This window comes from Pogona vitticeps, chromosome 3, assembly GCF_051106095.1.
Source record: "Pogona vitticeps strain Pit_001003342236 chromosome 3, PviZW2.1, whole genome shotgun sequence".
NCBI classification, from domain to species: Eukaryota; Metazoa; Chordata; class Lepidosauria; order Squamata; family Agamidae; genus Pogona; species Pogona vitticeps.
In genome coordinates this window covers 123,821,796-123,838,450 of record NC_135785.1, presented here as the reverse complement: position 1 = coordinate 123,838,450, position 16,655 = coordinate 123,821,796, and the positions used below count along the sequence as shown (strand labels likewise).

The 16,655-nt window shown below is 39.9% G+C and overlaps 1 protein-coding gene across 1 annotated transcript in view; it reads right to left on the bottom strand.

Moving 5' to 3' along the window:
• VWA8 (von Willebrand factor A domain containing 8) overlaps positions 1 to 16,655 on the bottom strand; it is a 187,363-nt gene that overhangs the window by 147,554 nt on the left and 23,154 nt on the right. Inside the window, exons 6-13 of the mRNA XM_072994764.2 lie at positions 15,731 to 15,895; positions 15,381 to 15,430; positions 10,883 to 10,991; positions 10,650 to 10,754; positions 6,547 to 6,675; positions 5,514 to 5,648; positions 4,902 to 4,979; positions 3,850 to 4,010 (exon numbers count right to left, since the gene is read on the bottom strand). Of these exons, the coding sequence (XP_072850865.2) occupies positions 3,850 to 4,010; positions 4,902 to 4,979; positions 5,514 to 5,648; positions 6,547 to 6,675; positions 10,650 to 10,754; positions 10,883 to 10,991; positions 15,381 to 15,430; positions 15,731 to 15,895 (932 nt within the window). The remainder of the gene's footprint in view (positions 1 to 3,849; positions 4,011 to 4,901; positions 4,980 to 5,513; positions 5,649 to 6,546; positions 6,676 to 10,649; positions 10,755 to 10,882; positions 10,992 to 15,380; positions 15,431 to 15,730; positions 15,896 to 16,655) is intronic.

Below are 16,655 nucleotides of genomic sequence, written 5' to 3'. Positions count from 1 at the left end.
GCTGAAACAGGAATTAAGCACTTCTGCCTTTTGTATTCTCGTTCGCTATTGTAGGTTCTTCGGACTATTTGGCCGTGTCCTTGAGGTTTTTCTTCCTAACATTATGCCAGTCTCTGTGTCCAACATCTTCAGAGGACAGAAGTTAGAACTCTTGTGTTCTTGTGTAGTGTGTGGGATAGTTGAGTATTTGTAGCTGTGGGATCAGCTTTTTGTCTTTTTCAGGAGATTGGGTGATTATGGTGATCAGTGTGTTTTTTGTTATGGATGTATTGTGATAAGAGGGAGATGATCTGTCACTGTGATTGATGGGTGTCATTAGCTAGTCTTTTGTGTGCAGTGATCACCAGAGTTCGCTGACCTTTTGCAGGCTGCATTTTTCAGTGCTGGGAGCCAGGCTTTGTTGAGTTTTAGACTTTCTTCATTTTTGTTGAAGCTGTGCTGCTGTTTGTGGATTTCAATGGCTTCCCTGTGTAGTCTAACTTGAAATAGGATTTCATGTCCAGCTTGTTTCAGGGCATGTTCAGCTACTGCAGATTTTTCTGGTTGTTTTAGTCTGCAGTGTCTTTCACATTCTTTGATTCTGGTCTGGATGCTGCATTCTGTGGTCACAATATATACCTGGCCGCAACTGCAAGGTATCCAGTATACTCCTGTAGTGGTGAGGGGGATCCTTTTGTCCTTTGCTGACCGTAACTTTGTTGTATTTTTGTGGTGGGCCTGAATACTGTTTGTAGGTTTGTTTTTTCAAAAGTTTCCCCATGTGACCCCTCTGATATATGGCAGAAATACTTTATTTGTGGGTGACTGTTTTTCTTCTTCAGTTCGGTGTTTTCTCAGATTGATGGCACTTGTGATTTTATTCTTGGAATAGCCATTTGCCTGTAGGGCCCAATTCAGATGGTTGAGTTCGGTGCGAAGAAACTGAAATTTGATTTGCATGATCTACCAGTGTTTTGATTATGCCTCTTTTTTGTTGTGGGTGGTGGTTGGAGTTTTTGTGTAGGTACCAGTCCGGGGGGGGGGGGGTTCTGTACACCTTGTGTCCCAGTAGGAGGTCAGGTTTGCGTATGATCTGTTGGTCCTCTATTTCTTTTTCCATGGTGAATTGTATATTTGGGTGGGTGCTATTGAGATGGTTTAGAAACTCTTCCAGTTTTTCTTCACCTGGCTCCAAATTGCGAAGGTGTCATCCACGTATCGGAACCAGACATGTTCCATGTAGAAGTTTGCTATAACTGGGCTGGGGGGAGGTGCGCCCCATGGCCAGTCCATCTATATGTTCTGCCTTTTCTTTGTCAACTGTTATCATTTTCCATCCCTATTGAGTAGCTGAGCCACTGTTTCTTTTCTCTGTCTTCTGCTACGCACAGCACCATGAACTGAATTGCACAAAGAGTACAAAAAGAACATCTGAGTATGGAAGAGGATATGTTTGCTTTTCAAATAAAGCATTAATCATGAGTTATTAATAAACTTGCTTTGCCATCTTCTGAAAAAACTTCACATTTGTAGATGGAAAATCACATTTTAATTGAAGAAAGTTAAAGATATAGATCAATGTTCACAGAGGCACAGCTATACATTCTGTGTATTTATCCATTGTCCAAAAGCTTCTTTTTAAAAAACGATAGCTCTTTTGGAAGCATAATATCACCTTTCAATTCCCTGAGACTGAACAATGATTTAAAAATCTGGAATAAGGATTCTAGAGGCAAATAAGATATTTTAAAAATCCTGTTCACACTCACATTATTTTCCTATGGTTACTCCAAACTGCAGTTTTTAAAACCTGCACATACATATACATACAACATAATTGGCACAACTGTCAAAATATTATCTATACAAAAGGAATACACAACATTCTAATAAATAATTCAAGGTATCTTACAATATCAGAAAAGATCATTATATGAGCACTATACAAAGCAAACATGTTCAGACACTAGACAATTAACCCTAATGAAACAATTCGGAGGAATAAAGTATAGAAGGATTCTATATACACAAGATGAAAATGAAAACTGTTCCAACAATAATGATAAAACAATCTTTTCATTACAAAAGAATTAATGCCCTGATCTAGGCATGGTTTAAGATTCCAAAGGTAACAAAAAACTATATTTTGTTGTCATACAGTGAACATTCCCTCAAGGGGCTCCATGAGTGTGGAAGGATTTATGTGAGACAAGAGGCATCCTCAAGAAGGAGGAAGAGGTGCAGACTGACTCACTTACACCACCCGCCGAGACTATGCAACGGAGAATTGACACCTGTGAATTAGAGTGGGAACTGTCAGTGGCCACTGAGATTGGGGAAGAACTGGCGGGAAGAGGAGAAAGAGGGAGGTCCGTCGTAGAGGCGGGAATGGGTGATATAAAAGGGGAAGCTGATGTGATACTGGGTGGTTGGGAGTTGATATGGGTGGAATACCCATGGACAGGAAAATGGGAAAAGGTACAAGTCCCTAGGATTGTCGGAGAGAATCCGAAGCCTGGGAGTGGCGCAGAAAGCTCTGTGATGAAAAGGAAGCCATGGAAAGAGAAGAGAGAGACAGAGGACTATGGTGTTTGGAGGAGGCCCAGAGGAGGGGATATTTGATGGACCATGGGGTCCCAACCGAAGAGAGGAGAACCCCTTTGAATATGAGGGGAGAGACGAGGAGACCATCCCGTTATTAGAGACAGAGACTGAACCTGTTGATTTAGAGAACAGTAACTCCCTTTTGAAGGGACCATGAAACAATCTGAGTTATAATCTGTTGGAAAAGGACATTTGGATGCCCTCTTGGGACCCGTTGGCCAAGAGAGACAATGTTGAAGCAGAGATTGACCAAGCGGACCTGTTACCCCAAGTTACAATAAAGCCTAGTTCTGGTTTTCACAAATGGACATCTCCCGTGTGTCTGTTGAAACCCGAGGAAGTAAAGTTTGAACCCTCACAATATAGTTGCTGAAAAACAGGGGAAGATGTGCTAGAAGAGACAGACTGGCAGAAAAAAACTCCTACATTTCTTCATTCTATATTTCTTGATTTAGTGTTATCCATAAAATGTTAGAACGCTGATGAGATAAGCAACACAGGCTATATGCTTGTCATGTAAAGTGTTGTGTATCTTCATGCACATAAAAATAACTCCATACTTCCACTGGTTTTAATGTTGCTATCAAAAGTCAACAACAAATATAAAGCCTAGTTTCACACTCCCACTTTTAATCAGGATAAATTTCATAAGATCAACTACGTATGATGTTTGTCACATGGTTTGGCCCTGTGTTGGTGATTAAAAAATAAACAGGGATTAGTCAGACAGGGATTAGATTCTTTGCCTGTCTGAGGTTCTGATCAGAAATAAGAGCCTCACTCCAACTATTTACAGTGGTGTCTCGCTAGACGATGATAATCCGTTCCACTGAAATTGCTGTCTAGCAAAATCATTGTCTAGCAAAAAGCAAATCATCATCTAGCGAAAATCAGTTTGCGAAGCAGGGACAAAACATTGTTCAGCGAAATTCCCCCATAGGAACCACTGTTTTGCGAATCGCTATAGCAATTGCAAAAAGTCAATGTCTAGTGAGAAAACTGTCATGCGGGGTAACTGTCTAGTGAGGCACCACTGTATAATGTGTGAAATCTCCACATCAGTGTCTTGGAAAACTATCACCAAGATTACACAAATAATGGACCATTAATAAAAATAGTGATTCAGTATGAGTGCTGTTTCACTGGAGTGCTCAAGGTGAAGTCTCTGGCTATTATGCAATTGCGCTTAGAGGATCTGCAAGCCTCAGGATACAAATGTTTTCCTAATGTGCTGTAGTCCTATTCCAATACTATAGTCATGCTGACCTTTGGAGGACAGTCAGGGTGCCTGGATTGATGCGGTGAATGCCATCAAGAATAACAAGCTTCCCCTCAAGGGCAGCTGTTATAAGCGGAGATGGTCTCCAGGAAGTGTCCCCATTAGGGAGAGTGTACCTTTGCTGCAGCAGGTCTCGAGCTGTCATGTCCTATGAATAACAAGCACAGAAGCCACTAAAGTGAGTTTCAGTAATGCATTCATATGGAAAGCAAATGATATATCTATGCGAAAAATTTAACATGAAACAACACAACATAACATACAGTATATTTAAGAATGCTAGCTTTTTGCGGGGAGGGCAACAAATTGTACCTGACTTGCTAATTTTTCTTCTTAAGTGGAAGAATATACTGACTATTGAAAATAATATTCTCTGTGCAGAAGAACTGGTCTCTTTAATCCGAAACCACAGTGGTGAGGGAGGGTCTTTTGAGAAGGGCTCACACTAGGCTCACAGTTTCACACCCGGCCACATAGGGGCATATCACCTCTGAACACATTCAGCTGATCTCCTCCAGGTAGCGTCCGTTAGGCGTGATGGGCAAAGATCCAGAGTACAAATGGTGCAATGAACCAAGTGTCTTGTCTGCCTCAAGTCTCAACAACAAAAACTGATTCTGTACTTACAGAAAAATGGGGACCCTCTCTCTTACTTTCCCACCAATAACATCCAGCTTAAAGCACATCTGAGTGCCTTTACCCGCAAAGGATCTAGGAGGTTTGTCACAAATGACCACAGAGAGTTCCAATTACCAAGAAGACAGGTTGAAACAAGCACACTTCACTGCCATCAATGCCAGGATACATGATTCTCCCTTTGTACTCAAGACCAGTCATATCTGCAACGAGATGGTTGCCACCTACACTCTACGTAGTTGTCTTCTATTTGCCACCTCAATAAGAGACAGGTCAATGATAAAAGAGGCAAATGGCCATCAAATCCAACTTTCTGACCAGACACAAAACTCACCACTAGAGCATTAACCAAAATGTTTCACAAGCCTCTAACTTTCAAGTGTGGAGATACAGATGAATTTACCTGATACAGCATGAGAGGTTCTACGTTATATCCAAATGTAGATGCAAACTCCTTAGCAACAACTGTTTTTCCACAGCCCTGGGGGAGAAAAAGAGAGATGAATGGCCCATAAGAGGGCTGCAAATATTGATTCAATCTTAACAAACTCAGTGTTTTAATAATGTTTTTATTTAGCATTTTAATGTAATGTTTATTTAATTCTTTTTAAGTATTAGAATAATTATTGGTTTTAGCTATCTTTTAAATGAACCTAAGCCAACTTTGGTTCTTTTATGGTGAAAGGTAGGGTAAAATAAGTAAGTAAGTAAGTAAGTAAGTAAGTAAGTAAGTAAGTAAGTAAGTAAGTAAGTAAGTAAGTAAGTAAGTAAGTAAGTAAGTAAGGAAGGAAGGAAGGAAGGAAGGAAGGAAGGAAGGAAGGAAGGAAGGAAGGAAGGAAGGAAGGAAGGAAGGAAGGAAGGAAGGTAGGTAGGTAGGTAGGTAGGTAGGTAGGTAGGTAGGTAGGTAGGTAGGTACAGGAAGATTTCTTTTTTTAAAAAATCCAACTGTACATGTCTGTATTTAAACCAACACAAGACTGTAAGACTGCTATATGAAGTTATATAAGGCACTTACTTTTTCTCCAATCAAACAGATATCTTTAATCATATGGGACTGCATCATTTCTGCCAAAAGTTGTTCATGACTGGGTGTCTTTATGAAACCTTCTTTTCCAGAAAGCAAGTTAAGTGGTTTAGTACCAGTAGGAACCTACAAGTAAGATAGTAAAAAGCATCAAGCTTTGCTGAGCTAAGCTATGCCATATCTGAGCACACTTAATTTCAATGTTTCTCTGTTAAATAATAAAAAACATGTAACACAAAAAAGGAAGTAAACCATGTCTAATTCTGTATCTATAGCTGAATTTAAAATGTTCTCACAGCTTGTATTCACATGTAACGCTAAAATCATGGTTTTGGAATTGCTAAGGTGAACCACAATCAGACTTAGGTTCATATTACAGCCACTTGCCTTTTTGCTCTGATATACCTACGAGAAGTTCAAAAGCTTTCACTTCTATTTTCCACAACTCAAATTGGTTGTAATGTCTAGATCTGGACAAACTACAGTTAACTTGAATAATTTTCTTGAAATAAGACTATTTCAAACCATAATATTTATCATAAACTGATTTAGTTATCATCGTGGCTTGTTTCAATAAATCATACTTCACATTAGCCACAGTTCAAACGTAGCCATAGGTTGGGATCCACATTACGTACAGTATAGTCTTATTTAATATGAATTCAGGTAAGATACAATACTTCTCTAGTTCAATGTCCCAAGTTACTGAAATATAATACATTGCTTAGTCTTTTATGCCAAATTGTTAGTAACAGTGAAAAGGATCTATCTATCTATCTATCTATCTATCTATCTATCTATCTATCTATCTATCTATCTATCTATCTATCTATCTATCTATCTATCTATCTATCTATCTATCTATCTATCTATCTATCTACATACACACACACACACACACACACACACACACCGCCTTTCTCCTCAAAAGGACCCAAGAAATAAACTACACTGTAAACTACAAAACAGTTGTATGATTGCAGTAAATCTTTTCCTTCCCTTAGTCAAGCATTCAAATAATCACCTGAAATGTCACAGCTTTATCAGCAATTTGAACTGTCACATCAGCCTGCAAGATGTTGTCATCCTCCTTTTTCACATGTATTATTTTTGTAGGTATAGAAGGTTTTCCTGAATCCTGGAGGCTAAATCTCTAGGAAATGAGGAATAATTTATATACTTAAGTGAAAGGATTAACATTCTCACATCTTTTGTATTTAACTAAAATGAAGCAGTTTCCTTCCTGAACAAGTTAAATGTATTTCTACATGAACTCTTGGACTATACTGTGGAAAACAACACTGTAACCCAGGATTAAGTGACCAACATTCTAGGGCAGTGGTTCCCAATCTTGGATAATCTACATCTTGTTCGACTGCAACTGCCAGAAATCCTGGCCAGCACAGTTGGCGGTGGCAGCTTCTGGAAATTGCAGTCCAAGAAGTGGTTACCCAGTGTTCAGAGTAATTCAGTTCAGTACTAGAGTAACGAAGAGGTTCTGAGGACTGCCTTTTAGAAGCTATCTCTCCCATTATTCCTGGCTTGTTTTGTGTTCCTGAGAATCCGAAAAACTGGGGATGGCTTCACAAGTAATGAGATAAAATAGATCACAACTGGGTCTACAATTACATAAAAGAACAGGAATTATGAACAACATAGTAACTAGCTAAGAACAGGACATTTATGTGATTCTCCCTCAAAGCAGGTGAACAAACTCAGTCTTGGAAAGCTTAATAAAATCACAGAATCATAGAGTTGGAATGGGCTTATAAGGCCACTGAGTCCAAACCCTTGCCAGAATCCAAGTAGATCTGACAGATGGTTGTCCAATTTTCTCTTGAATGCCTCCAGCTTTGGAGTGCTTACCACCTCCTGAGGTAACTTTTTCCATTACAGTGGGGTCTCTACTTAAGAACGTCCCTACTTAAGAACAATCCAACTTAAGAACAGCTCCATTTGCTAAATTTTGCTTCTACTTAAGAACAGAGATCCAAGATAAGAACAGGGAAAAAAAACCTTTCCTGCTCTTTTTTTAACCTTAGGTCATCTTAGGTTAAAAAAAAAATTCTCCCCCTAGTGGTAGAGTACGTATTAACCAGCTTTGCATTAGTTCCTATGGGAACTAATGCTTCAATGTACGAACGCACCTCTACATAACAAAAAAACAGCCAGAACGGATTAATTGGTTTTCAGTCCATTTCTATGGGAAATTTTGCTTCAACTTAAGAATGTTTCAACTTAAGAACACCATTCCAAAACGGATTAAGTTCTAAAGTAGAGGTTCCACTGTAGTTTCTATGGACGGAAAAGAGCAGATACGGATTAAATGGTTTTCAATGCATTCCTATGGGAAATGCAGATTCAACATAAGAACTTTTCAACTTGAGAACCACCTTCCAATACGGATTAAGTTCTTAAGTAGAGACCCCACTGTATCGTACTGCTCTAACAGTAATGAAGTTTTTAAACTCTCTAAAAACTATGCATGGATGGTTATTCAGAATTTGAGATATAACTTTATATGGTAAAAATTAATTCAATTTCATTTCATTCACCTAAAGCAGATGTGGGTGATTTAGTAGTTCCAGGAGCGTTTTCTACCCTTGCTTTGACCTCAGTGGGCCAAAACTGCTGATTTTCAAAATCCCAATACCCTTCACCAAAAAACGGCCACTCATACTGGTTGTAATATATATGGGGGGAAACAGCAGGGATAAACACAAGAACATCCCCTTTAGTACTGAGTATCTGTGGAATGCTCTCTCTAGTACTGAGTGTTCCTGGAGTGGGATCCTGAATATCTGTGACACCTCAGTGGACTTCTTGAACTTAAAATTGATCTCAAATGGGTATGTGATTGATTTTGAGGGTCCCTACCCCAGAGAAAGGATAAGGCTGGAGTCACCAATTCTTCATGCAACAGTTCCATGGAATGCCCAGTGGTACAAGGTGGGGATTGTGCCATGCTATTGGCAGGCACCTCCTTACCTAACCATTGGAGATGACACCAATGCACATTACATTGCCTTTTTCAGAGCAAAATATCTCACTTGCTGAAGTTGCTGGATAAGGTATAAATGGTTTTGAGAAGTAGGTGGTTTATGTAAAATGGAATGCAGGGTCAGCCAGTCCTGAAGTTCTAGTTTTTGATGTTTACTTTAAATGGTAGCAGAATCAAGGAGCCATTCTTATGTTTGACTAGTGTTGAGATCAACCTCAAAGTGCTAGTTTATGGGATATTTTTGCTGAAATGTACAAATTTCTATTGCAGAAGAGTTGCCTTTTTTTTTTTTTTTTTTGCCAAAGCTGACTATTTGATTATCAGTTTCAAAGAGCAATCCTGTCCCCTCCATTTATATTTCACATTTGCCTTCAGGGTCATGGACTGTCTTTCAAGAAAAGACCAAGCTAAAAGTAGGAATCAAGCACTTCTGCCTTTTCTTTGTCTGTTATCATCACCACTGAGTAGCTGAACCACTGTTTCTTTGCTCTGTCTTTTGCTACACACGCACATCTGTAGAACACTTTTTGTGTTCCTTTTATATTTATGTGTTTTTTCAATTTGTAGCCCGCTCCCATTAGTGTCATAGCACTACTCTGGGCAGGTTATAATCTCATAAAATAGAAAACACAAATGAAAACAGAAATATTAAAACTGATAACAAAAACCCTAAAACAGAGAGACCCAGATGGCACCAACTAATCTGGTTTAATTTTAGTGTCTCTTGCTAACCTTAGCTCATTCTTAACTTTTGCCTTCCTAATGCCATCCCTGCAATTCTTTGCTACTTGTCTACATTCTTCCTTTGTGGGCTGAACTTCTCTCTTATATGTGTCCTTTCTTATTTCCAGGTCCTCTCTCAGCTTTTTGTAAGTGTGCATTGTGTTCTATTTTGTTTTTGCTATCTTCCACTTTTTTTCTTGGAATTGTTTATAACTGTCCTTAAAGTTTCCTTTTATAGAAACTCCCACCCATCTTGGACTCCTTTTCCTGTTAGAATCTCCTGTCATGGGACTCTACCTATTGTGGCTCTGAGTTTATTATAATTAGCTCTTCTAAAATCCAACATACATGTGCACTTTTGTTGCACTTTTGTTTCTTTTGAAATCCAGAACTCCAGTGTAACACGGTCACTTTTCCCTAGATTCCTCTAATTTTTGTAGGAGAAACTTACCAGCCACGTGAACCAGAGATTACTTGGAAGGGCTGTATTTGGCAGAATTTGCCTCCTAACAGATATCAGGATAACTGAAATTGCCCATTAATACTATGTTGTGCCTCTCCAAAATTTGTTTTTCAAAGATTTCATCCACATCTTCTCCTGATTGGGTGGTTGGTAGTAGTCTCCAGCTATCATGTTCCTTTTGTTTTTCACCTCAAGTGTATTAATGCAGATACTCTCAATTGGACAACTAAGCTCATCCTCCTGTATTTCAGTGCAGAAATATGTATTTTTGCGATATACTGCAACACCATCTCCCTTTAACAATTCGTATCCTTCAACAGCTGTGTTCCAGTTATGAGAGTCACTCCATCAATTTTCAGTTACCCCTACCTAGTCATATTTACTCTCCTGAACTAAGATTTCCAGTTCTTGCTTCTTTTTCATACTCCTGGCTAGACATGGAGCTTCATATTTGTATCCCAGGAGATACAAATACGAAGCTTGGCACACCACATTGGTCCATTCCTGCCACCCAGAACCAGCCTGGTCCAGTCAGTGAGCTCCTCACAGCGTGCACATCCAACAGCAGCAACATCACACCCATCATGGATGTAGTCCCGCTGTCACTGCTCTGCCTCTCCCCACAGCCAACCACCCTGGCCAGGAGATGGGAAGACAAGTCTCCCTGCTCAACTGCTAAGCAATTGGCTGAATGGAGAGGCAGGGCAATGCTGGCAGGACTATATCCATGACTGGTGCGTTGTCACTGCTGTCGGACACACATGCTGGGAGGAGCCCGGTGAGTGGACCAGGCTGGTTCTGGGCAGTGGGAATAGCATTCATATTATCAATACTGGAGGTTACACAATTTGTGACCTGCTTTCCTTGGTACATTTTATGAAGATTATTATTGGGCCCTATCTGAGCAAGAAAAACGTATAAGTGTTCAATGAAGGCTTACTTTTATGGCATCTTCTACAGCTGTCTTGCCTTCTTTCCCCAACAGGACATCATATGGATAAAGCCATTTGATTACATGGTGAACTGACATCATAGGGAATGTGTTCTTAATTGGAGAAAAGAAACAGTTTGAATATAAACATAATGTGCAGACAAGGAAATATTAACAGCTAAATGTATATGAACAAGATTCTCCTTTTCATTCAGTTTTTCAATGCATGTGAATGGACCTACCAAGATCTGCACAGCAGATGACAAACTGTCTAAAGGAAAATCCGGAAGACCCAACGCAGAGGACTCTTGGGTGCAGAGGGTTGTTGCAAAGGACAAAAGCTGTGCAATTCTAGAAATAAATAATTCAACAGCAATTTTAACTGAGTTGTTTATTCTTACATTCCAAATGCTCATTAAAATAAAGATAATCATTGCTATAAGCTTAAGAACATCACCAGTTCATGGGTATAATGAACCTCTGTATATGCCACAGCCTCACTTTCTGGTATACTATGCAAAATATATAAGCCTGAGTACTTCTCTGCTGCCAGCTACTTAGGAGATACAGGTAAAGGTAAAGGTTCCCCTTGACAATTTTTGTCCAGTCGTGTTTGACCCTAGGGGGCGGTGCTCACCCCCGTTTCCAAGCCATAGAGCCAGCGTTTTGTCTGAAGACAATCTTCCGTGGTCACATGGCCAGTGCGACTTAGACACGGAACGCTGTTACCTTCCCACCGAGGTGGTCCCTATTTATCTACTCGCATTTGCATGCTTTCGAGCCGCTAGGTTAGCAGGAGCTGGGACAAGCGACGGGCACTCACTCCGTCACGTGGATTCGATCTTACAGCTGAAGATCTACAGACCTTACAGCACAGAGGCTTCTGCAGTTTAACCCACAGCACCACCACGTCCCACTTAGGAGATAATTGCTGACAATTCAGAAGCAAAGATAAAAAAAAGTTTAAAATGTCCTGGTAAGGAAGGCTCATTGAAGATTGTTCAATAAAACAAATTCCAATATTGAAGCTATAGTCTTCCACTATATGAATGCAATTCAAACAGCCTTGACATTCCATAGTCATGCCAGAAAGTACTGATTTCAGTCCTAAACTAAAGCACACCTATACTCATGGAAAATTTCATTTATGCTTTCAGAACAAGCAGGAGGATCTGAACCCATAGCATTGTTTCTTTTTAAATAAATATTTTTTAAAATTCCACATATACTAGGCATTACAATTTAATTTAATAGGGGATTACTTACTGAAAAGCTTTTCTCACACCAATTCCAAAGGTTGAGTTGAGGTAGAACATAACTTACCCCAATTCAGATTATAGCTTTTTGGTGATGTCAATTGTGGAAGAAGAAGAGCTGGGCTCTCTGTGTTTGTGGCTCCTCCTCCTCCTGCACGTACATTACAGCAGATACCTTGCCAGAGGCAGTGTGAAGGCATCGTGCAAAGCGCAGCACTAAGTGCGCACTTCGTGTCGCACTTGGGAGTCATAGGAGGAGTCACGTATCGAGAGATGTAGATGCAGAGGTTCCAGCAGAACTTCCAGGAGGACCCTTACTATAACTTTGTTATCTCCTTTCCTCCTCTACGTGTAATGTGTCACAACTTTTCATAAATCACCCCATTCCACCATCTTATTTTTATTCTCATACTGTTGCCAGTCACTGATTGCACACGGAGAAGTACTTTTTAATTTGGGTTTTTGTCTGCTTGTGGAGAAATTTATTTTTGCAGGGAAGAGAATAATGAGAAGAGTCTGGGAGCAATCATTAGAATTGTACAGAAGAGGGAAAGATGTGGTGGGAGACAGAAGCTAGCTCATTATGTAACAGGGAAGGGTGAGAGAGCATTGGTTGCCCCTAAGTTGTCCCCAAGCTTAAAACAGCCTTGATGCCAGGCCTTCCGGCTTGGAAGCCCTGCTGCTAAATGCTGGGTTGGTAAACAGGGAAACAATGGCCACCCATGACTTGAACCTGCAAGAGCATGTTAACCTGGCTTGCATTACAGAGACTTGGTAATGGACTGGATAAGGATTAATAAACTGAAATTTAATTCAGACAAGACAAGGGTGCTCCTGGTCAGTCGAAAGGCAGATCAAGGAACAGGGATCCAACCTGTGCCAGATGGCATTACACTCCCTCTGAAAACACAGCTGCGTACTTGGATATGCTTGTGAATTTGTCTGCGAGCCTGAATAATTTTTTTTATTTTTTTATTTATTTCATTTATACCCCGCCTATCTGGTCAAATGTGACCACCCAGGTTTCAGCGTTGGCCAGGCGTGCCTTTGCACAATTAAAACGAGTGCGCCAGCTGTGCCTATTCCTTGAGAGGTCTGATCTGGCCACGGTGACACATGCCTTAGTTACATCTCTGCTGCATTACTATGATGCACTTTACGTGGGGCTACCTTTGGAAAACGTTCAGAAACTCCAGCGGCTCCAAAATGCCATAGACTGATTGCTAATTGGAGCTGGTTACAGGAAATCTATCACTCCCCTGTTACAGCAGTTCCACTGGCTATTGATCCATTTCCGGGCACAATTCAAAGTACTGGTTTTAACCTATAAAGCCCCAAACAACTTGGGTCCAAGCTGTCTAAAAGACTGTATCTCCCTATGAGCCTATATGTGTATTAATATTATCAGGGGAAGCCTTCCACTTGGTTCCACCACCCACACAGATGCACTTGGTGGGAACACGGAAGAGGGCTTTCTCTACTCCCAGACTCTGGAACTCCCTCCTATGGGAAGCCAGGCTGGCCTCTTCTTTGCTGTCCTTCCGTAAGTAAGGGAAGGTCCTTTCCTTCAGGCAGGCTTTTCTTTAGTGACTGGCTGTTTAGAAGCATTTTTTAAAAATGAGACAGTTTGTACTTTGGTTGTTTTTAAGTAATGCTTTTACTTAATCTTTAAAATACAGTGATGCCTCGACTTATGAACGTCCCGACATACGACCATTTCGAGTTATGACCAATTCCAGCTGCAAAATTTTGCTTTGACTTGTGGCTGGAGCTTTGAGCTACAACCAAAATAAGGCGAGGGAAAAAGCAAAGCCTCCAAGCCAGAACAGAGACTCAAGCAAAAATACAAACCTCTCTTCAGGTGAGGTAAGGGCGATGAGGGTGGTGGGAAGGGTAGGGAACAAAGGAACAAAGGAATAAATGAGGGAATAGTGAAAGGAATAAAAAGAAAGAAAGGAAAAAACCAAGTTGAAGTGGCGGGAGAAAGAAAACTCTGACAAGCTAATGACCCACCATCTTGATCGAAGTCTTCCGGAATTTGCTTGCTTTTTGCTTTGCTTTTTTTGTATTTCCAATGGGTCTTGCACGGTTTGCTTGCTTTTTGCTTTGCTTTTATTTGCATTTCTGAAGGGCCTTGCACGAATGCAAGAATGATGGCCTAACAGGCACCTGAACATCTCTGTTCAAACCACTGCAAACCATTTGTCTGTACCAGAACAGTTGAAGTCAAGTGTGACATATCTCGTAACTTGCAAAGTAAGTCAAAAGCATTATCTCTGTACAGTTTTATCACTGCTACAGAAGAATGCAGCACTTATCTTGTTCTGGTAGGGGAAATCAGTATTTTATAAGGCAAATCTAAACATGAGGGCAGTCCAAACAAAAAAATTATAACTTTTAAACTGGGCATCAGATCAGCAACAGACAGTCTGCTCTTGCTGGGTGCCAAGTTTGGGGAAGTTTTTCAAGTTCAGATTTTTTAAAAGTAAAACTGTTTCACCACTACCACTCACTCAGAAATAGGCAACCCTAAACATCCCCAAATTTAAAAAGATTGCATACATTGTAAAGCCCAATCTTGCTTGTCTTGAAAGAGAATAGTTGGCTTCACAAGCTTTAAAAAATGGGGAAAATCCAGGTTTCAAGGGCTGAAAAACAGATCCTAAAAACAGCTCACTATTATTCATAGAGGGACACCAAGCAGGAGAAAATCCCAGAACCCAGCTTCATTGATCAATTAACCACTTCTCATGCAAGCACAAAACAACAGCCAGGGCTGTTTTTCAGCAAGTTCTTTAGGTATCAAAAAGAAATGGCAGTGAGCATAATAGGATATTCTCTAGACCAGTGGTTCCCAAACTTGGGTTCCCAGATATTATTGGACTAAAACTTCCCAAAGCCTTCACCACTAGCTATGCTACCCAGGATTTCACAAAGTCGTAGTCCAAGAACATTTGGGGACCCAAGGTTGGGAACCACTGCTATAGACTATCTGGCCTGCTGCCATTGGTGTTGGTAACATTCAAGGATGCCCTTTTCTATGTAAAGCTTGGCATCCTTTTTCCTGCTAGCAATGTAGGCATGATATTGTGCAGCAATATCAGGCCATTTCCTGATATTCTGAATTGTGGATACAGGAGCACAATATCCCATATTCTGAAACGAGGGGAATTTTGAAGAACTGAATTAGCCTGTTTCCCCAAAAATAAAACCTAACCTGAAAATAAGCCCTCATATAATTTTTATGATTCTCGTAATATAAGCCGTACCCCAAAAATAAGCCCCAGTTAAGTGAAACCCCGCCCTCCACCTTTGTGCAACATTGTGCAGCAACCAGAAGATGACATGACTGTATTTGAATAAATGTAGATTTTTGTACATGAAAAAAAAGCATCCCATGAAAATAAGCCCTAATGCATTTTTGGAGCAAAAATTAACATAAGACCCTGTCTTATTTCCGGGGAAACACGGTATATACATTTACCTGTCTGTTGAAACAGTAGGTCCAGTCAAACATAACAGAGAAAGGTGGTCCTAAAACAGAATACATCACATATCAGGCTAGAATGCTTATTGTGGAAAACTATTCTATTCTAGAATTTGCTCAAACAAGCTGATTCTTAGCATACTGCTGACTCAAATGGTTCATATATTGTAATCAGCATATTATACTAAAGTGCTTGGCTTGAAAATCCAGAGCATTTAATTTCTAGTTGCAAACTCAGCCTGTGCCAATCATTTAAAGCTAAAATGCTGTACTTCGTAAATGTGGAAGATTATGTTTTGCTCAAATTTCCTTTCTGCACACCATAGGAGCTTTGCAATATTACTTACCTTAAATGGTAGATAATAAATATCTCGAGCCTGAAATCTAGACCGAAGTGGTGGATCTAGTGGATTACCAAAATATCGGGGGACAGGAAGGCCCAGTGCAATTACTCTGAAGTTTTCACTGACTCTGACAATCTTCCATGCATCCAACTCTGCTTTATCATGTTCCTAAATAAAAGTAAACCTTTAACTACAATTCAGCAACCACTTCAGAAAAAAAAAACATATACAGAAAATCTGAGACCATATATATTGCCAAATGAAGAACTACTTGTACAAGACAGCTCTGGTTTAAAACATAAATTTATATACTGTATACCTCCCACTGCTGTCCATTTCAATACAAATGACAGTACAGTGGACCCTTGACTTACAGACGGCTTGACTTACAGACTTTTTGAGTTACAGACTTCTCTGGCCGCAAAATTTAGGTTTGACTTGCAGCCTGAGAATTGACTTACAGACCAGAAAAAAAACCAAAATGGAACAAAAACGGCCTGTTACGGGATTAATCAGTTTTCAATGCACTGTAGGTCAATGGAGACTTGACCTACAGACTTTTTGACTTGAGAACCACCTTCCAATATGGATTAAGTTCTCAAGTCAAGACCCCACTGTATTACCAAAAAGTTGAAATGATTTTAGAATCAACCTATATGGTACATATTAGACAACACAGTATATTTACATTGTGTTTTTTCATAGTGAACCCCCCAAAATATTCAAGAGGAATGCTCCCTTTAAAAAAAGAAAAGCAATGGAAAATCAGAAACCACACAGAATCCTCACTGTGTGTACACAGAGCATATGCAGCTAAGTTTGTGGATTTATAAGCTCCTCCATGAATAAACACAGTAAAATATTATTGGTTCAATACAGTAATAAAATTTGAAGCTATTCTAATGTGTGCAAGGCATCAGAGCACTGA